This window comes from Anabrus simplex, chromosome 4, assembly GCF_040414725.1.
Source record: "Anabrus simplex isolate iqAnaSimp1 chromosome 4, ASM4041472v1, whole genome shotgun sequence".
NCBI lineage: Eukaryota > Metazoa > Arthropoda > Insecta > Orthoptera > Tettigoniidae > Anabrus > Anabrus simplex.
The window spans coordinates 120369428-120392936 of record NC_090268.1 but is presented as its reverse complement, the minus strand read 5'-3'; the positions used below and the strand labels follow the sequence as shown (position 1 = coordinate 120392936).

At 36.2% G+C, this 23509-nt stretch overlaps 1 protein-coding gene across 1 annotated transcript in view; it reads right to left on the bottom strand.

Annotated features, from left to right (window-relative positions):
* LOC136872483 (retinoblastoma-like protein 1) overlaps positions 1-23509 on the bottom strand; it is a 158224-nt gene that overhangs the window by 79777 nt on the left and 54938 nt on the right. The window contains exon 7 of the mRNA XM_067146289.2: positions 22094-22207. Coding sequence (XP_067002390.2) covers positions 22094-22207 — 114 coding nt within the window. The remainder of the gene's footprint in view (positions 1-22093; positions 22208-23509) is intronic.

Below are 23509 nucleotides of genomic sequence, written 5' to 3'. Positions count from 1 at the left end.
GTCCTTATCCATTAACACCATAGACCCTCCCTTGTCAGCTATTGTGACTATGATGTTGTTGTCTTCTATTTTCGTTCTCAAATTACTTAGTAAAGATTTTTGATTAGAGTCGGATTTAGCATTAAGTTCTTTAGCTAGTGTAGGTAATTTCTTTTTTATGTCAAATCTAATGTCATTTTGAACTTCAAAGGGGAGTTTAGAGATATTAGCTTCTACCTCAGCCACTGTGGTAATAATATCTAAGTCCTTTTTTTCACTAGGCCAGTTATACTTTGGACCTTTATTCAGGAGTTCCATTTCTGTTCCAGAAAACTGCACGTTGGTTAAATTAACAATTGTGGGTGTGTGAGCATTTGAAGTAGTTGTTCTCTGTTTATCTGTATTCTGTACAATGGATAGTGTTTGAGATTCTTTTAAATGTGATAATTTCTTGTCTAAAGTGGCCTGCTTCTTGTCGAGTAAAACCATCAATTTGTAGTCTACGTGAAATTGGAAAGAATTCCATTCTAATGGGGTTAATGTCTGAGCTACCGTTAAATGAATTTTATATAGTTGTAAGTTCAATTGGGATTTCTTCTTGTATAGTGACTTAATTTCATTCCTTAACCATATTACATTTACTTTATCTTGGACTTTGTTCATACTTGGGATGGTTAAGTTCTTTCTTTGTGTAGGTATCAAAAATTTTGGGATCAATTTTAGTTTTAAACATTGCTTTAAAAATGTTATATCTTTAGACAACTTGGATATTTTAATTTTAAGATTGATAAACCTATTTAGTTTGGAATTTGCCTGGTTGGCTACCATGTTACAAGTGACTATTCTCATTTTGGTTCCGTATTGAAGTTGACGTATGTCTCAAGTATTATTACAATATTATAAGTCCACCTGTTCAATACAATACAATATGATCCACTATTTCATATGGTCAAATGTTTTTTATACATAATACATAAAAGTCAAAGGTACATGTTTCACCCTCCTTAGGGGCATCATCAGCCTATATCAATCTTAAAAAAAAAAATAATAATACATATACTTATAAATTATAGGTTAAAATGTTGAAAAATGGTTTCGTAAAACATTATACAATAACAACTAAAACAACGATAATGCACCAAAGTATGTTAAAAGAGAGTGAAATTAACAGTTTGAAGATTAAAATGTGATTAAACATGAGATTTTGAGAGTCTAAAACTAAAATGGATCCATATTTTTATAATATCATTAAGACTGTGAAAGCCTTGAGTATAAAAACAATCATCAAAGAGGGATGTATCTTCAATTCCCAAGTTGAATCCAAGGTGGTAAAATCACTTTCAGTTATTTAAAACGGAAGTATGAATGTAATAAACAAGTTTAAAATGTATATGATTGGGATATCTGAAAGTCAAGAAGAAAATGGAACTTCTGTAGAGGCGATGCTTGTGATAAAACGTATGTCAAAGCTAGCGGAGTTCGGAAATTATGGTAGTAGAATGGATCTAAAAGATTGTCAAGTTGATATATAATTCCGTTGAAACGTGTTGGAAGAAATGTTCAGGATTTTCTGAAACAAAATGTAGAAGAAAGTATGTTAATAATACCGTGCTGTACAAGAGACTTCCCGTACGTCAAAGATGGCTAATGCGGTACTTACTCGTACGGAGCGTATTAAGTACGTCAGGTTGTTACAGCAACGCTAGCTTGACTGGGTTTTCGACTTCTAGTATTATAACGGTGTGGCTGAGGCAGTGAAGGGCATGGAGGGGGGGTAATGGTGGGTGGATCCTTGCGCGCATGTGTTGTTATTGGCGGGCTGTTAGGAGCAAGATGGGCGGGCCTATCATTTGACGAGGTGGTGGAAGCTTTAGAACAAGAAGTTCTAAAAGTTGGCGGGATTGTATTATGTTTTGAATTCACCATGCCTAATAACTTTGGAGTTAGCTCATATAAAGGATTTTTTGTTTCCGTGATATCGTTAAGATTATGGTCTTTGTTATAGGCTTGGTCTAAAAAGATGTAAAGATTTTCTAATTCATTCATAAGTTTTCCTTTGCCTATGCATTTTAGAATAGTGAGATCTTTATCAATTGATAAAAAACATTTGACCATATGAAATAGTGGATCATATTGTATTGGTATTGAACAGGTGGACTTATAATATTGTAATAATACTTGAGACATACGTCAACTTCAATACGGAACCAAAATGAGAATAGTCACTTGTAACATGGTAGCCAACCAGGCAAATTCCAAACTAAATAGGTTTATCAATCTTAAAATTAAAATATCCAAGTTGTCTAAAGATATAACATTTTTAAAGCAATGTTTAAAACTAAAATTGATCCCAAAATTTTTGATACCTACACAAAGAAAGAACTTAACCATCCCAAGTATGAACAAAGTCCAAGATAAAGTAAATGTAATATGGTTAAGGAATGAAATTAAGTCACTATACAAGAAGAAATCCCAATTGAACTTACAACTATATAAAATTCATTTAACGGTAGCTCAGACATTAACCCCATTAGAATGGAATTCTTTCCAATTTCACGTAGACTACAAATTGATGGTTTTACTCGACAAGAAGCAGGCCACTTTAGACAAGAAATTATCACATTTAAAAGAATCTCAAACACTATCCATTGTACAGAATACAGATAAACAGAGAACAACTACTTCAAATGCTCACACACCCACAATTGTTAATTTAACCAACGTGCAGTTTTCTGGAACAGAAATGGAACTCCTGAATAAAGGTCCAAAGTATAACTGGCCTAGTGAAAAAAAGGACTTAGATATTATTACCACAGTGGCTGAGGTAGAAGCTAATATCTCTAAACTCCCCTTTGAAGTTCAAAATGACATTAGATTTGACATAAAAAAGAAATTACCTACACTAGCTAAAGAACTTAATGCTAAATCCGACTCTAATCAAAAATCTTTACTAAGTAATTTGAGAACGAAAATAGAAGACAACAACATCATAGTCACAATAGCTGACAAGGGAGGGTCTATGGTGTTAATGGATAAGGACCATTACATAAACAAAACTGAAGAATTTTTTAAGGATAAGATTTATACAGTAGTTAGCAAAGATCCTATCGTAAGAATACAACGTAATTTAAAATCTCTAATTAAGAACTCCACATTCCTTCTCAATGAACAGGAACAACAGAGACTGATCAACATGAACCCCAGCATTCCAATAGCCAGAGCCCTACCTAAAATCCATAAAAACAACTTTCCCGTACGTCCGATTATTAACTGCCGTAATAGCCCTACCTATAAAGTTTCCAAATATATCCACGGTTTTCTCAAACAACATTACAAGTTTAATAATAAACTTCCTTTAAAGAATTCAATCAAATTTTGTGATATTTTAAGTAAATTTGACTTACAACCTAACCATATAATGTGTTCCTATGATGTCATAAACATGTACCCAAATATACCTACTAAAGAAACAGTCAAAATTATCTATGACAATATTTCAAAACATAGCAGCCTGAGTAAGCTGGAAATTGATGAATTTATGAAGATCCTGAATTTTGTATTGAATAACAACTTTTTTTCCTTTAATGGCAAGATTTATCAACAGACTGGCTTAGCCATGGGTGACCCTTTGTCCGGCATCTTGGCCGATATTTACATGGACTCAATAGAATACACGAAAATTAAAGAACATATAAAAGGTATATGTTTATGGCTGAGATTTGTTGACGACACTTTTGTAGTTATTGACAAAAATGTTACTAACAGCGACGAAGTTTTAGAGATTTTAAATAAAATTGATCCTAATGTAAAATTCACTAAAGAAGACGAAGTTAAACAGTCCTTAAATTTTTTAGATATAACGATCACGCGCGCCAATAATACTTTCGATTTTCAAATCTACAGAAAACCCACACAGTCTCCTATAACCATAAATAATTCCTCTTTACATCCTAAATCTCAAAAACAAGCGTCATTCTATAATTTAATACACAGAGCCTTAAAAATCCCACTATCCCCTAACAACTTAAAAATAGAATTAAACTACATAAGGAACTTGGCCAAGCTTAATGGGTTCAAGGTTGAAATGATTAACCAGTTAATCAGTAAAGTTAAATACAAACTATCCACGAATCTCATTCCGGATAAACCTAAAAAAACTAGTTTCGCTACGTTTACATACAATAACCCAGCCATCCACCAGATCGCCAACACACTGAAGAAATACGACACTAATATTGCTTTCAGAACAGTCAATACAAATCAAAGTATATTTTTCAATCATAATAAAGTCAATTACAAAAACAGCCGTTTTTCGAGATCTGGTATTTACAGACTCACTTGTGCTCAGTGTGGATTTAGTTATGTTGGACAGACTGGGCGCAGCTTTCATACGAGATATATGGAGCATTATAATGCCTTAAAGCACAACAAATATTCAGCGATGAGCTCACACATGAGTGAAACAGGACATCAGTTCACATCAATTGATAAAGATCTCACTATTCTAAAATGCATAGGCAAAGGAAAACTTATGAATGAATTAGAAAATCTTTACATCTTTTTAGACCAAGCCTATAACAAAGACCATAATCTTAACGATATCACGGAAACAAAAAATCCTTTATATGAGCTAACTCCAAAGTTATTAGGCATGGTGAATTCAAAACATAATACAATCCCGCCAACTTTTAGAACTTCTTGTTCTAAAGCTTCCACCACCTCGTCAAATGATAGGCCCGCCCATCTTGCTCCTAACAGCCCGCCAATAACAACACATGCGCGCAAGGATCCACCCACCATTACCCCCCCTCCATGCCCTTCACTGCCTCAGCCACACCGTTATAATACTAGAAGTCGAAAACCCAGTCAAGCTAGCGTTGCTGTAACAACCTGACGTACTTAATACGCTCCGTACGAGTAAGTACCGCATTAGCCATCTTTGACGTACGGGAAGTCTCTTGTACAGCACGGTATTATTAACATACTTTCTTCTACATTTTGTTTCAGAAAATCCTGAACATTTCTTCCAACACATGTTTCAACGGAATTATATATCAACTTGACAATCTTTTAGATCCATTCTACTACCATAATTTCCGAACTCCGCTAGCTTTGACATACGTTTTATCACAAGCATCGCCTCTACAGAAGTTCCATTTTCTTCTTGACTTTCAGATATCCCAATCATATACATTTTAAACTTGTTTATTACATTCATACTTCCGTTTTAAATAACTGAAAGTGATTTTACCACCTTGGATTCAACTTGGGAATTGAAGATACATCCCTCTTTGATGATTGTTTTTATACTCAAGGCTTTCACAGTCTTAATGATATTATAAAAATATGGATCCATTTTAGTTTTAGACTCTCAAAATCTCATGTTTAATCACATTTTAATCTTCAAACTGTTAATTTCACTCTCTTTTAACATACTTTGGTGCATTATCGTTGTTTTAGTTGTTATTGTATAATGTTTTACGAAACCATTTTTCAACATTTTAACCTATAATTTATAAGTATATGTATTATTATTATTTTTTTAAGATTGATATAGGCTGATGATGCCCCTAAGGAGGGTGAAACATGTACCTTTGACTTTTATGTATTATGTATAAAAAACATTTGACCATATGAAATAGTGGATCATATTGTATTGTATTGAACAGGTGGACTTATAATATTGTAATAATACTTGAGACATACGTCAACTTCAATACGGAACCAAAATGAGAATAGTCACTTGTAACATGGTAGCCAACCAGGCAAATTCCAAACTAAATAGGTTTATCAATCTTAAAATTAAAATATCCAAGTTGTCTAAAGATATAACATTTTTAAAGCAATGTTTAAAACTAAAATTGATCCCAAAATTTTTGATACCTACACAAAGAAAGAACTTAACCATCCCAAGTATGAACAAAGTCCAAGATAAAGTAAATGTAATATGGTTAAGGAATGAAATTAAGTCACTATACAAGAAGAAATCCCAATTGAACTTACAACTATATAAAATTCATTTAACGGTAGCTCAGACATTAACCCCATTAGAATGGAATTCTTTCCAATTTCACGTAGACTACAAATTGATGGTTTTACTCGACAAGAAGCAGGCCACTTTAGACAAGAAATTATCACATTTAAAAGAATCTCAAACACTATCCATTGTACAGAATACAGATAAACAGAGAACAACTACTTCAAATGCTCACACACCCACAATTGTTAATTTAACCAACGTGCAGTTTTCTGGAACAGAAATGGAACTCCTGAATAAAGGTCCAAAGTATAACTGGCCTAGTGAAAAAAAGGACTTAGATATTATTACCACAGTGGCTGAGGTAGAAGCTAATATCTCTAAACTCCCCTTTGAAGTTCAAAATGACATTAGATTTGACATAAAAAAGAAATTACCTACACTAGCTAAAGAACTTAATGCTAAATCCGACTCTAATCAAAAATCTTTACTAAGTAATTTGAGAACGAAAATAGAAGACAACAACATCATAGTCACAATAGCTGACAAGGGAGGGTCTATGGTGTTAATGGATAAGGACCATTACATAAACAAAACTGAAGAATTTTTTAAGGATAAGATTTATACAGTAGTTAGCAAAGATCCTATCGTAAGAATACAACGTAATTTAAAATCTCTAATTAAGAACTCCACATTCCTTCTCAATGAACAGGAACAACAGAGACTGATCAACATGAACCCCAGCATTCCAATAGCCAGAGCCCTACCTAAAATCCATAAAAACAACTTTCCCGTACGTCCGATTATTAACTGCCGTAATAGCCCTACCTATAAAGTTTCCAAATATATCCACGGTTTTCTCAAACAACATTACAAGTTTAATAATAAACTTCCTTTAAAGAATTCAATCAAATTTTGTGATATTTTAAGTAAATTTGACTTACAACCTAACCATATAATGTGTTCCTATGATGTCATAAACATGTACCCAAATATACCTACTAAAGAAACAGTCAAAATTATCTATGACAATATTTCAAAACATAGCAGCCTGAGTAAGCTGGAAATTGATGAATTTATGAAGATCCTGAATTTTGTATTGAATAACAACTTTTTTTCCTTTAATGGCAAGATTTATCAACAGACTGGCTTAGCCATGGGTGACCCTTTGTCCGGCATCTTGGCCGATATTTACATGGACTCAATAGAATACACGAAAATTAAAGAACATATAAAAGGTATATGTTTATGGCTGAGATTTGTTGACGACACTTTTGTAGTTATTGACAAAAATGTTACTAACAGCGACGAAGTTTTAGAGATTTTAAATAAAATTGATCCTAATGTAAAATTCACTAAAGAAGACGAAGTTAAACAGTCCTTAAATTTTTTAGATATAACGATCACGCGCGCCAATAATACTTTCGATTTTCAAATCTACAGAAAACCCACACAGTCTCCTATAACCATAAATAATTCCTCTTTACATCCTAAATCTCAAAAACAAGCGTCATTCTATAATTTAATACACAGAGCCTTAAAAATCCCACTATCCCCTAACAACTTAAAAATAGAATTAAACTACATAAGGAACTTGGCCAAGCTTAATGGGTTCAAGGTTGAAATGATTAACCAGTTAATCAGTAAAGTTAAATACAAACTATCCACGAATCTCATTCCGGATAAACCTAAAAAAACTAGTTTCGCTACGTTTACATACAATAACCCAGCCATCCACCAGATCGCCAACACACTGAAGAAATACGACACTAATATTGCTTTCAGAACAGTCAATACAAATCAAAGTATATTTTTCAATCATAATAAAGTCAATTACAAAAACAGCCGTTTTTCGAGATCTGGTATTTACAGACTCACTTGTGCTCAGTGTGGATTTAGTTATGTTGGACAGACTGGGCGCAGCTTTCATACGAGATATATGGAGCATTATAATGCCTTAAAGCACAACAAATATTCAGCGATGAGCTCACACATGAGTGAAACAGGACATCAGTTCACATCAATTGATAAAGATCTCACTATTCTAAAATGCATAGGCAAAGGAAAACTTATGAATGAATTAGAAAATCTTTACATCTTTTTAGACCAAGCCTATAACAAAGACCATAATCTTAACGATATCACGGAAACAAAAAATCCTTTATATGAGCTAACTCCAAAGTTATTAGGCATGGTGAATTCAAAACATAATACAATCCCGCCAACTTTTAGAACTTCTTGTTCTAAAGCTTCCACCACCTCGTCAAATGATAGGCCCGCCCATCTTGCTCCTAACAGCCCGCCAATAACAACACATGCGCGCAAGGATCCACCCACCATTACCCCCCCTCCATGCCCTTCACTGCCTCAGCCACACCGTTATAATACTAGAAGTCGAAAACCCAGTCAAGCTAGCGTTGCTGTAACAACCTGACGTACTTAATACGCTCCGTACGAGTAAGTACCGCATTAGCCATCTTTGACGTACGGGAAGTCTCTTGTACAGCACGGTATTATTAACATACTTTCTTCTACATTTTGTTTCAGAAAATCCTGAACATTTCTTCCAACACATGTTTCAACGGAATTATATATCAACTTGACAATCTTTTAGATCCATTCTACTACCATAATTTCCGAACTCCGCTAGCTTTGACATACGTTTTATCACAAGCATCGCCTCTACAGAAGTTCCATTTTCTTCTTGACTTTCAGATATCCCAATCATATACATTTTAAACTTGTTTATTACATTCATACTTCCGTTTTAAATAACTGAAAGTGATTTTACCACCTTGGATTCAACTTGGGAATTGAAGATACATCCCTCTTTGATGATTGTTTTTATACTCAAGGCTTTCACAGTCTTAATGATATTATAAAAATATGGATCCATTTTAGTTTTAGACTCTCAAAATCTCATGTTTAATCACATTTTAATCTTCAAACTGTTAATTTCACTCTCTTTTAACATACTTTGGTGCATTATCGTTGTTTTAGTTGTTATTGTATAATGTTTTACGAAACCATTTTTCAACATTTTAACCTATAATTTATAAGTATATGTATTATTATTATTTTTTTAAGATTGATATAGGCTGATGATGCCCCTAAGGAGGGTGAAACATGTACCTTTGACTTTTATGTATTATGTATAAAAAACATTTGACCATATGAAATAGTGGATCATATTGTATTGTATTGAACAGGTGGACTTATAATATTGTAATAATACTTGAGACATACTGTTACCATCGCCGTGTACCAAGTAAGAGGCCCTATGTTAGAAGAACCATGCTGCAAGACTGCTCTTTGCGAAAGAACACATAAACAAGGGCCAGGAGTTTTGGAATAATGTCATCTGGTCTGATGAAACTAAAATCGACCTGTTTGGTTCCAATGGTGCCCACAGGGTATGGAGAAAGATCAATACGGACAATGATGTGGGCAATACAATTCCCACCAGTGAAACACGGAGGTGGATCGGTTACGATGTGGTGGTGTACGTCGGCACAAGGTGTAGGGAATATTCAATTTATTGAAGACACGATGGATAAAGTAGTGTACAATAATATTTTGAAGAACAATGTTAAACAAAGTGCTGAAAAATTGGCAATACCACCGACCTTCATGTTTCAACAGGATAACAACCCCAAACATACCGCTGTGATGAACAAGGAGTGGTTTAATTTGAAACATTCCAAAACAATTAAAAATACCTCCCCAGTCTGCTGACTTAAACCCTATTGAACATTTATGGGTGTTTTTGAAGTCTAGGGTTCACAGTAGAAAGATTAATTAAAACCAGTGGTGACCCAAGAATGGTACAGTATCAGCCATGAAACGAGTGCGAGGCTAGCAAATTCCATGCAGCATAGGTGTCAAGCTGTCATTAAAGCCAAGGGTTACTCCACAAAGTACTAGGATTGGTGCTATGGTTCATTTCGTTCATATGTTTAGTTTGAGAACTGGCGTCTGTATGAATAACAATGTGACATAGGCAAAGGTCATGTTTTGTTATATTCTAGAGTATTTTGTACTGTATATTTTGTTATAAATATTATTTTTGTATGGCATTGAAAATAAATCTACCAGAAATAAATTTCTTAAAAGACAATTTCTATAACATCCATTTGAATGTCCAAAATATACTGCTCTTTTCACAGTATGAAACTGTATGAATAAGGAAGTGACATACTGTCTATGTACCAACATATGTTTACCCTCTTAGACATGTTTCTTGATATGGGCTTAGGGATGAGGCAAGATGAATCTGTATAGCATGTTTTTGCACATGGATGCCCTTTCTGATGACAACCTCAAAGAGCTAATAACGATGAAATTAATTATTGTGACTTTCACTACACAATGCCTTTTTTATTGACAATATGTATTAATTTTTTCTGCCAATGTTATATAGTATGTTTTCAATAGTTCATAAACATTTCATGGACTTCCCACTTCTTGTTATAACACAGCATTGTCTAAAACATAATCTCACAGTAGCAAAGATATACAACTGAAGTAAAAAAAGAGAATGGTTCATGGGTTTCTTTATTAGATACACAAGACAAAAGTCTAGGGAAATCTAACCTTGAAGTTCTCTCACAATATCGATATAAGCATAGACAAAGTAAATTATCCAAAAACACTTAAAAAAAACACTACAGTAAAAGGCAATTATTAAAAAGTGCAAGCAATATACCGTTGTCACTTTAACACCATTCACATAGCAGCATTTCTAACAAACAAAAAAGAGAGGGTTATTTTTATCCTCCTCCACACCAGAAAGACTAAAATAAATCCAGAGAGATAAAACCTGCAGTGACACAGGAGGGAGAGGAGTTCCGAATAATTTTAGCACTATTTAAAACTATACAGTATTCTATCATAACACCTATTTCCTAGAAAACGTCCATGTCAGTTTACACCAGTGGTGCAAGTCTATACCCATAGGAGCAATATGTCCAATACAATCCTTTAATACCCAGAAATTAAAAACTAAGCTTCAGAAGCAACTTTAACTGTTCTGTACCTTCATTGTTTATTGCTGATCATCCCTCCATCCCTTCCCAAGAGAGGATAATGTATTTAAAATTTTTTTATTTCCAGTCATAAGATGATCATACTCTGTAGCAACCAAACTTTTTTATTAAAAAAATCAGTAATGAGCCAAATATGAAAAGGAATGAAGTGAATAGTATGTTTATCCATGTATTAACAATTGTCAATAGAACCAATTGGCAAGCAAGTAATGTTACTTGACTTGAGTGAAAACTGGCTGGTATGGAATTCTCTTAACTACTGAACCATTGTGTCACTCTTGGAAAATGAACATTCAGTTCCTGTTCCTCCCCAGTGGAAATCAACTTTCTAGAACAGGTTCTGGAAATCTCGTTCTTTAGAAATGGCTTCTATTTGCTCATTCAGTCCCAGAAATCCTGAAGTATAACTTAAAGACAACGTATTGGCAAGTAGGTTCCCTAAACTGTATGGTTGGCAACACTGAATCAAACCAAACAGTTAGAAAATAACTATAAATCACTAACTTCAGTGTTAATAGGAAAGAAAAAGTTAGGTTGTTCCCTTAGTGACTACGCTTATGTACCGAGGACTGTACAATGCTTCCAAACGAAAATTGACAAGAGGAAGGGAGGGAATTACTTAATTTTATGAGTATTACCGACGACCATTTACACTTCATTTATATGTTAACCAGTAGTTCTCGAAGCCACTTGTAGGTATGAAGTTAAACGATCAAAGAGCTTAGGACTTCCAAGTTAATGGACCAGTTAACAAAGGAGGTACATTTCTTGACTCTTACTGCACACTCATGTACTGCTCGTGGCTATTCTAGCTGGGCAAGTATGAAACATAACTGAGAAAAATTGCTGAAGAATTATTGTGTAATAGGTGGCTGTAAGATTTCTGTAATGGTTTCATAATAAGAATTCAGAGTTATCTGATCCAAGTTAATTGTTTAGAGAAACTTGTAGTCAAATTTGTTAACATTTTTAAATAACTGAAGTAAGAGGGGAGTAAGATTAGTGAAGAGGCTCAGCTGCTGGCTTTCCACACAGGTTATTCAGGTTTGAATTCTAGAAGTGTCTGGGGTAGAAATTTCAGTTCAATTAAGTGTTACCAGTTCTCCTTTTGCTTGGAATTCTAATACCTTAAAGTGATTAGTGTAGTATGCAGTAATAGTAGAATTGCATTTTTTTTTTTCAAATTACATCTAACATTAGTCAATATTATAAGGGTACTGATAAAATTTATTCAGGATGATTGTCTTTTAATACATTTTTTTTTTTTTTTACAGCAAATGATACAAGTATTTACAATTATACATTTTAATTGTATTTGTGATAAGCTTTGTCTTAACTGGGGGCATGATTTGTATAAGTGGACAGCATTAATCAGAAAGGAACCAACGATCATAAGAGTACATTCTGAAAAAACTGAAGTAAGAGTTAAACCAATGGCTTTCTAATGAAATTAAATAGGTAAGGCTAGTTCATACAACGGAACCATTGGCTAATGGTTTAATATAAAGGAGCCCATATTTTATTGTGGCAGTATAAAGACAGCAGTGGTCCGGCTCCGCGGTGTAGGGGGCAACGCGTCTGCTTGTCACCTGGCGGCCCCGGGTTCGATTCCCGACCGGGTCAGGTTTAAAAAAATTGTAAATGATTAATTATCCCTGGCCTGCGGACTGGGTGTTTGTGTCATCCTTAACGTTCCTTTCCTCAGATTTAACACTCTACACTTCCAAATTTCCAATTACACGCAGCTTGATATCATATGGTGCAAGAGGTCGATGCCACGAGCAAATATCATTTAAAAAAAAAAAAAAAAAAAAAAAAAAAACGCAGTGGGAATGGATTGTCTTATTTTGTTTAAATTCTTTTAATTGTATAAGACTTTTTTGTTTGGACCTGAGGACTTGGAAGAATTGTTTTGATCTCGTAAACCTGAATATATCCAGATCATTTTAAATTCTGTTTTAGAAACTAATTTATGGGTTGTATTAAAATTATCATTTATCCGTGAATTTTAATATGTCTTTTGTTGGTCAAAATTTGTGAAACTGCGTGTACCTACATGCACAGTTCTGGAGGCGCGTTTCCTGTTGCGTAAACGAAGACATTTTTTTAAAACATTTATTTACACTGTGTCAGCAAGAACGAAAAGACAGCTGCCAATATTCTCTGGGACTCTCTCCAAATTGTCAATCACCACTTTGTACATTACAGAAAATTACAAACAAAATGTTGACATTCAGAGAGAGCTGCCTCTTTAAGGGAATCATTAAAAAACTGAATCAATGGATAATATACAGTAGATTTTAAATTCAAAATGGTATTTGAATATTATTAAAAAGACTGATGAGGTATCTTCACAATAACCCACCAGATGTTGTTTCTTTTTCAAGTGTAATACTGTTACCTTTAGTTTTCTCTTTCAGGTAGTTTATAAATTTATTTACTCAAAGTCAGTTTCGGAAGACTGAAGAACCTAACAGTTTTAAATTAACTGAGTCGAAATTGAAAAGAGAAGGCCTAAGATATTACAAAGTCTCTGTTGAGCGATCTATGGCTGAGTTAATTCATTTTGTTGGGTAAACAGCAAACGTAACACCGGACATATTTTACATGCCGACATCGTATGTCGTGGGCTTTTTCTGGGCTTGAAAAATGGTTACTATTCTTTTCCTAAGGGAACAATTGACAATCTACCGAGACATATCATATATGCCCCATGAATATGTATTTGGAATATTGCATAACACTGTGGGCTCATTTTAAAGGATAGCTTTGTGCGAGAGGCAGGTGGTTAACGGACACTTTCTGGACCGTGCAAAGTTAGAGATCAGGCGGTACCTAGCCTTGTATCAGCGTTCAGTTTGAAATTTAAAGTAAGTTGGTTGGGAATGTATTGCCCATCTGCGGTACGTTTCAAAGAGGCCAATCGCGAGCTTGGAGGCGGGGTTTCTGGTAGCTGGGATCCCCAGAACAGTGACTTCAGAACTATCAACTTTGCTTACCACAGTGCTGGACCATCATCATTTTACATACAAAATCTGTTATCAAACCTATGCTCCATGGTTTTGATATGTCCAAAGAGTTAACTGTGAATTTACAACTACCTGTATGCAGGAGTATTGATTGAGTGCTTTGTCCACAGAAAGCGGTTGAACCGTCGGGGTATTGAATCGTGGAGGTTCCCCTCGTTTGAATAAAGCTAGGGAATCTTTAAAAGAGTGAGCTGTGGGGAAAGCACTCTCATTCGTTTTTTGTCCTCAGTCTATCCAGTCGGGCAGTCCATGCAGCTTGTGACTGATGCGCTAGTTCTATGCCTTTGAACTCGCGAGTGTCATGCTATGTTCAAGTTAGCTCTAAGAACAATTTAGCGCAAAATGTGAGACTTATTTTGAGACTATAATTAATATGCAAAATCCCTGTGCGATTGAATTTACTCAGATTCGGGAGTGAACAGTTCGAGTTAGTGTGGTAGTTACCTCTGCCCTGTGTGTAAAGGTACGGTATCGTCCAAATGCGGGATTGACTCGGAAGCTATAAACTGTGAGAGACGGTATAAACGTTCGACATGATAAAGCCCACGGACTTACTGTGCATTCGAGCTGTGCACAACCTATAATTGGTTCGCATATCGTGGTCGCGGTAGTAGCGAGTGCATTCCGTTATTTTACCGATCTTGTGTATTGCTATGCCTGGGATCTGATCCCTGAACTAACGGTGTGTGAACAGGAATATGTAATACACTGGCTGCTACCCAAAACCAGCCATTCTTTTAGGCATAGGTATAAGTACTTGTGTACTTCGAGTGGAGAAGAAATCGTAACATCATTTCCATTATAGGAGCACCATATTTAAAAGACAGTGATGGCAGCAACCAGGACCAGCAGTGTCTTCTAACATCATGCAGTGTGTAGTGATGATGGCCTAAGACGTCAAGACGTAGCGATCATGCGACCGGTATGAAAGCAAAGATCAGCAAAGCTAAGTTCTATATGTCAAAAGTATAAGCATGTCCTTAGATAGGACAATTAGCCTAGTTCGATCCTTTTGTAAATATTAAATTAATGATAAATGTCAGCAAATTGTAGCCGAGTTGTGCTATTTGTTTAAAGTAAAGTTGCGGTTGATCCCAGGGGTATATGCATGCTTGAGCCCTTGGTATTGTTTTGTTTACTAGACGGGGAATCGGGAAACTATTAGGTTATAGTTAGGAGAGTGTGTTTATATTATTTCAGTGTATTCCATTTGTGTGTGTCACGTTAAGAGACGCGAGAGAGAGAGAGATAGATTCTTTTGTTGCAGAGGCTATGCGCCCTTAAGATCGTTCGGGAATATATTTCAATATAGTACAGGTTTCTTTTGTTGTTATGCAAGAGGCACGCTCTTCAGGTTAATTTCATGGCAGATGAGTAAGCTACGTGTGACGTTGTATAGTTAGTATCCTTTATTCATGCAAAGAAGGCAAGCAATATGGGCAGGACCGAGCAAGAGAGCTATAAAAGAAAGGCAGGAATCAACTAACAGATATATATTTGATACACAAGGGTGTTAAGACAGGGCTCAGATGCCTGTGAACATTTAGTGAAGAGGGAATTATATGTTGTAGCTGCGTATTCAGAGAAAGGCTAGAATTGCCTAGATATTCATTGGTACAGGAAAGGGTTGAACTCCCATACCGCGAGGAAAGAAGGCCAGAGGTGCCCTATGTCTAATAGCGAAGCTGCGTATGTTCAGAGATGAGGTATTGAGGCCTTATTACTCTGTAGTACAGAGCATTGATATAGAAGGGAGGCCGATTTATTTTACGATAAGTGAAAAAGTAGGTGCAACGATGAAAGTTTAATCCCCCTTGTGACGGCCCCTCTCGGGCAGAACATGTCCGATACCGTTAGCCGTTGTCGTTCATTTGCTAGACAGGGAGATTGTACAGATGGAAGCCAGCATGAAAGGGAAACCAGAACTAAGCCATTATGTGCCCAGTGACTAAACCCGCCCTCGGCGCATATGTTAACTGGGTCAGGAACCCCAGTAGCCCCAATATAAGAAGTGCATTTATTTAATGTGTATTTTATTTCAGGTATCCAGATATGCAGTGATTTTTCCTCTTGTGAATGGATTTACTTTACAGGATTTTATTGTGTGATTTTGTGCTTCTGGTGTGATTGTGTCATGTGTTTTTATCATTGTTTATGTGTCATTATTTCAATGTTGCTTAAATACTTGCATCTTAAATTTTAGTCCGAAGCTAATTTCAAAGGGACGTCAGCTTTGTGCGGTCCGATTTGTGACAGAACAGTCTATCTGTAGAGCCAGTGTAGCTTTAAGATAGTTAATCCTGGATTAACTATGATTTGTTGATGTCAGTTTGATAATGTATACATGTAAACATGGATAGGATCTGGTGTAATTTTCTTCTATCGTGGGAAGACTTAAGAGTCGGTTTAAAATCGAATCCTGTACGTGATATTAGACATATTGAATTTGGTGGTGTCGACTCAAAGCGAAGTGTAGTGTTCCCCAAGATTCATTTATGTAAATATTTTATTTTCATTTCGGGACGTTGCCAACTTTCTTTGGTACTTGGTTTTGAAATCGTTGCACATGTGGGTAGGTTTGACATTTGTTCTCGAGCCAATTTCCAGCATTGTTTTTTGTTTTATATTTGTATTTAGTGTGGATATTTGACAATGTGTTAAGTTTCATAAATCCATTCTTCCCCCTATATTGCTTCTTATTCACGTAGTTATGTTGCTGTTTACCCGTCTATACACCCCTGGTATTCGTTCTTTAGATGTTAGTTTATTTACTGCACTTTTTTTTTTTTTCATTTCGGACTGTAACCGCATAGCTCTCCGACGGCACCGTCATATTCTTTCTGGGACGGAAACGGCACACTACATAGTTTTCATTCCTTTGGAGCAAGTACCTCTAATAGTCTCCAATGTGAACAATTCAAGGACAAATTACCTTCTTTTCACTAATGTAACCCGCAGTAACAGGCATGACAGCTAGCATGTTGAGCCAGAGAAAACATTACATATTCATTGCAAGGTAAAAACATTTCCATATAAGCAAAATTTTCTTGTGAAATAATGTGTCCGAGAATTTTCACCACAAATTATTCTAATTCAGGAACTTAGCCTTCAACTTTATTCAAAATCATCCTCAGCCTACAAATACAAATTTTATCCATTCTAATCGTAGCATGATCTTTGTAGTTCAGTTCCTTTAACTTCAACCAGCAGCTTAAAACACCAAATCAGATCTAAACTACCTTTCAACAGGCAGAGTAAAGGTTTATTGGTATATCTCTATTACAAGTATGCCTTGATTTATAAGTCAGAGCATAATTTACCAAAAAAGCATCAGCAATTTAACCACTTGGACACATGAGCTTCCCAACAGAAGCTCACATGTGGACCACTGAATATATTCATTCAGTTAAACTGTATGGCACAGAAATAAAAATAAAACAGAAGTCTGTTTTGATCAGTGCCAACAAATTCAATAGCTTTAGTTATACAATAACAGACATCATCACAAGGGAAACTTACAGCAATCTAACAATTTTCAAAACAGCAGATAATAATGGTCTTGTGATGTTACTACATTATTTTAAAGGTTGACATACAAACTGCACTATTAATCACATACAAAAAATTCTATTTGCTTGTAGAATACTACACCACAGAGAGGTACAAACATCAAAAGCTTTTCCTCTATAAGGAGATGTGCATGTAAAAGCAGCATATGCTTTTGACTGCGACACGTAAGTAATTGAAACTACAGTTGCTTCTCGATTACCCGAATCTTGACTAACCAAGGTTTTGTGCAATCTAAGCCCGATCAAAAATGATAATCACATTTCCATCAGCACCAAATTCCTTCACGACTCGAATCTAACTGTTCTCTTCTAATAGGCATCAAGATTGAACGTGCAATGCAACAACGCCGCTATTTCATGGCTCGGATAATTTGTCACTAGCTGCTATCCAATTGCTGTTCTGTGGCTTGATTTGTCAGTACTGTAATTACCAGATTAGCATTATGAGTGATCAAAGACACTAAGTTTCAAATTTGAAAGATCCTAAGTCTTTCAGGTGATCTTGCTAATACTCCAAATTGTTGCACAAGGATTTTGTATTAACCTTGATTCCCTCATCAAACTTACTTTTCAACGCAGAAAGATTTCATCCAGTTTGCCGCAGGACTGGTCTCCACACACGCGTGCACACACACTTTCTTCCCTGTTTTTCAGCCTGACTCTACCTGCTACGTTACACATTGACGTGACCATGCATCTAGAGTGTGTTCTTGTGTGTTGTTTCTCAGCGTTTCAGTAAATTCGGTTTACCAAACCAGTCTCCAGTGACACGTCAATGGTGACTGTATGGCGATACTCCTCACCTTCAGTTCCCCAGTTCGTGAGAATCCTTGATCTTTGGAGCTCCTGCAACTACTTTTCCCCAACTGATGAATCAAGGGGAAAGAACTGAATATAATTTGTGTTTTGTCAGACCATCTCTGGTATGGACCCTTGCATCTTGTGCCTATATATATGGACTGTGATTTCAATAATGCAAGTGCTGGGCACTTTAGTGGTTCATGCTATTACTGCAAGGAATGGACTCTCATAATGAGACTATAAACAGCAACAGCTCTTTCAAAATTTCAAATCTTTATAATGAAATCTACCTCTTCCCATTTGCAAGCACTGTAGTAAAACCTATGTGGGAGTGTCTTTGGTTTCTTATTCCCGGGCATTCGATTTTTAAATTAATAGTAGTACTGCCTGTTAATTCTGCAGGAAATAACAATTTTAATTGTTATGAATGAGAACAATTGGCATTTATGAATGTCTCACTGTCCAAGTCAATGGATTTTGGCTGCCAAATCATTGTTAGACCGCTTGTGAGGTGTTTCATCTCTTTAAAATTATAGGATCTATTAGTGGTCTAACCCTTTTGTACCTTGTTTATAATGTGATCTAGGAAGAATTTTTTTTTGAGATCTCTGTTATTGTCATGAAGCTTTTCTCTAAATAATACTGTAACTTTTCTGAAGTCTAGTATAGATCTTCTATTAATATTCTCTCTTTCTCAATAGCTTTACGAGTCTGTATTTAATACTCAATAAGTAATATATTCTTGAAAATTTTTTATGGGGTAGTATTGATTTGTTTGGACTCTCAATTTTTACTACTTGTACCGTCCTTGGATCCCTCTCTTTGCCCAGCATGCTTCTTATGGAGTTACTGCTTGCACATTCTTGCATCAAGTTGCCCGACTATGATCTATCTTTTTATTTACTGGGTATTAGTCTATTGGTGGAACTACGGCTTACTTCCGTGGATTGGTTTCTCAATAATAGTAACTGGTATCAATCATCTACCTACCAACCTGGAAGTGTTCAAACTGCCACCATAGAAAAATCAACTATCACTATACTGAAACTATGTTCAAGACTACCCCCCATTCCCAAAAATAGTTGTTCTATTTCACTTAATTAACCTTTATTTTTCCATTTTAATATCATACCCTTCAGTAGTTTTCATGGTTCTTATGAAAGAGCTATTGACGATGATGATGCTAGTTTGAAGGGGCCTAACATCTTGGTCATCAGCCCCTAATGGTAAGAAATGAGACGAAATGTAATGACAACTTTGAAGTCCAAAATCATTCATTGACCAGAATTCAAAACATGATGATGAAGAATGAATGGATGGATGGATATGAATTTAAAACAATCAGTGGATCCGACCTGCAATGCCCCACATTCCCAGAAGCTAGCATTAAACAATAGTATTACTGACCAATGGACAGCTTCTAAAGCACAATACTGAATCAATTGAGCTTGTAGTCTAAGGGGTCCAAAATCCAGGTTATCGGCCCCTCATAATGGTACTCATCGCTAGGAAAGTAGAAAGTAGAACTATGGTATTCGTCATGTTGCGGTACTAAACAAATGTAGCGTAGACTCGCGGTATTCCACACATTATGGTACTACTCACAGGTAATGTAATGCGCACATGTACCAAGCTCGATAGCTGCAGTCGCTTAAGTGCGGCCAGTATCCAGTATTCGGGAGATAGTAGGTTCGAACCCCACTGTCAGCAGCCCTGAAAATGGTTTTCCATGGTTTCCCATTTTCACACCAGGCAAATGCTGGGGCTGTACCTTAATTAAGGCCACAGCCGCTTCCTTCCCACTCCTAGGCCTTTCCTGTCCCATCGTCGCCATAAGACCTATCTGTGTCGGTGCGACGTAAAGCAAGTAGCAAAAAAAAAAAAGCGCACATGTAACACAGACCTATGGTGCTTCTCACATAGGTGTACTAATTACAGGGACTCTTACTATCCCGGGGTGTTCCTCACATAGTGGGTACTAATCATTGGCAATGCAGACCCATGGTGTTGCTCATATAGTGGTATTAATCGCAGGTACTGTAAAACCCACCCGGATTCACACACTGTCGCTACTAATCACAAACCTATTGTGTACCTAACATAGTGGTACCATGCACAAGTAAAAGCGACACATGGTGTTCCCTGCGTGATGGTACAAATTACAAGTAGTATCACAGTTCTAATTTGATCATCCCTTGGTCGCCCCTTACGACAGGCAGGGGATACCTGGGTGTATTCTTCGTCTACGTCCCCCACCCACAGGGGGTTGTGTGTTTGGTCCGTGAGTGCTATTTTATTTCGCTTAAGTCTGCCGGCAGGCCAGTTAGGACCCTTGTATCCGCCACGTGGGAGTATCACCTTTCCCTCTGCTACACCAGCGTAGTAGGTTCGTGGGAAGGAGCTATTAGTATATTAATAGAGATTTTACTATCCTGGTTTATCACATCACAAATTAAAAGAAAAAGTGTATTTATTCAACAACATTGTCCTTTCAAGTAATGGTTTTGAAGTACCATGAGAGAGAAAGTACCCTGTCTGATAAATAGCATATACCTGGAGTTTTAAAGCAGAGTGAATGAATGAAATCCACTTCAAGGATGGCTGATAGTAAGATTACAATTTTCTTAATTTTTTTTTTTGCTAGTTGCTTTACGTCGCACCAACACGTCTTATGGCGACGATGGGACAGGAGAGGGCTAGGAGTGGGAAGGAAGCGTCCGTGGTCTTAATTAAGGTACAGCCCCAACATTTGCCTGGTGTGAAAATGGGGAACCATGGAAAACCATATTCAGGGCTGCCGACAGTGGGGTTCGAACCCACTATCTCGTGAATACTGGATACTGGCCGCACTTAAGCGACTGCAGCTATCGAGCTGGGTATATCTCAATTATTAATGCCAATAGATGCCACTTAATAAAACTTGTAGAACCAAAACTGACAAACTGGAATAAAGAGTGTGCCACATAAATAAAAAAGCTGCTATTGTAAGGAAAGGGCTATTCAAGAGTATCAACAAAGAAAGCACTATTTATTATACTGCTATTTTTTTTTTGCTAATGGCTTTTCGTCGCACTAACACAGATAAGTCTTATGGCGACGATGGGATAGGAAAGGCCTAGGAGTGGGAAGGAAGCGGCCGTGGTCTTAATTAAGGTACAGCCCCAACATTTGCCTGGTGTGAAAATGGGAAACCACGGAAAACCATCTTCAAAGCTGCCAACAGTGGGATTCGAACCCATTATCTCCCAGCCACGTGCCCCTAACCGCACGGCCAACTCGCCCGGTATACTGCTAAATTAATGAAACGACAAAATTTAATCTCATGTACAAATTTAACAAAATATTATATTTTGAAAATGCTTTTATGAATTATTAAAATGTAGGATGTCAGGGTGTTTTGTAACATCTTCATGAGCTGTGCGCAACTTAGCAATTGTTTATTGTGTGAACAGGTAGTGATGCATCATGTCATATCCTCTCTGTGGTGCTGGTAATTAAGAATAGGTTTGGAAGAGAAGACTACTAATCACAATGGAGACAAACCCCACAAAACAAAAAGGCATATGAATATTATATGATACTGAACACTCACTCTCACAAGGAAATAACACAATAAAAATGTCATAAAATAAATTAGTTCAGCTTTATGTCAACCATTAATACTTATCAACACGTTTTCGCAATAATTCTCACCTTGACTTTGAGAATTCCAAACCCTAAGTGCAGGCCTCTTTTCAGGATAGATTAGTGCAGAAATCAAGTGGCATCTCTTGCCCTCTGGCAACGCCTGCAAGCGCCTACATTCAGCTGAGAAAATTTTGCTTTCTTTCAGTTCAATGTTTAAAACAATAGCTTTCTGTCAGTAACTACAAAAGAAAGAATGGAAACAACAAGAATCTTTCAGGAAGGTTGGAAAAATATGTTCCAGCTCTGAAAAGTCTGAAAAATTCCCAACTGCATTCAATTCCATATCTTTCCTTAAATTGTACTGACAGAGAATCAATTACATCAATATTCCCAAATTATATTTGTAACTATATAAAATATGTGCCTTGTAGGTCGTTAAAACATACAAATAATTTTAAGTAATAATTTCATGAGTTCCAAAATGCAATTTATGATTATGAAAACAGAACATTTGTGGTATTTGTTAGATAGATTGAATACTGGCTCAAGGGTGTGTCTGATCATTAGGTCTTGGTCCCAGTGAGGGCTCTTGTGGCACATTTGGATAAACATTAAATGTACCCTACCGGTAGTTAAAATTCTTAACCATGCAAATTGGTGAAGATTTATACTTTTAATGGCTGTTGAAGCTAGAATGCATACATATGCACTGTGGATTCAAGTTTTCAAAATGGCATGCTGTGCCCCGATAAAGGATCATTTTATATCTGGGAAGAAAGCTATAATCATACTAAAACTTCAAAAGTTAATAAGTCTGTATAACATATAATCTGGGAATTCAGAGATTAATGCATGATCTGGACAATCTCTGAGTAAGAGGTATCTATGGAATTCAAGTACTGTTGGGCACAGAAAGAGAAGAGAATAAAGATAGAAGTCCATAAACAGATTCTGTGATATGGGAATGAGAAAATAGGACTTGTGGATGGTCCAATGAGTAGTCAACATGAAAGGAATACAATGGGAGAGGGAACAAACATGTAACGCTACACATCTAGTTGTTAGTCTTTATGTCTTATGGCGACGATGTGATAGGGGAGGCCTAGGAATGGGAAGAAAGCAGCCGTGGCCTTAATTAAGGTACAGCTCCAATACTTGCCTGGTGTGCAAATGGGAAATCATGGAAAACAATCTTCAGGGCTGCCGATGGTGGGATTCGAACCCACCACTTCCTGAATAGAAGCTCATAGCTGCGCGACCCTAACCGCATAGCCAACTCGCTCGATCATAATAAAAATAAAAGCTACATATTTTTAAGTAATGGCAGCCGAAGAGAAGTCGAGTGCATCACACCAAGAGTTTTGGTATGTATTCTGCAAACCTGCTTTATACATAAAGCAGTATGTGTAACCTTCAGAGCCATCTTGCCTACTTCATTCTTGAGACTAGCTAAGAGAAAGTAAAGAGAGCATGTGCTGTCAG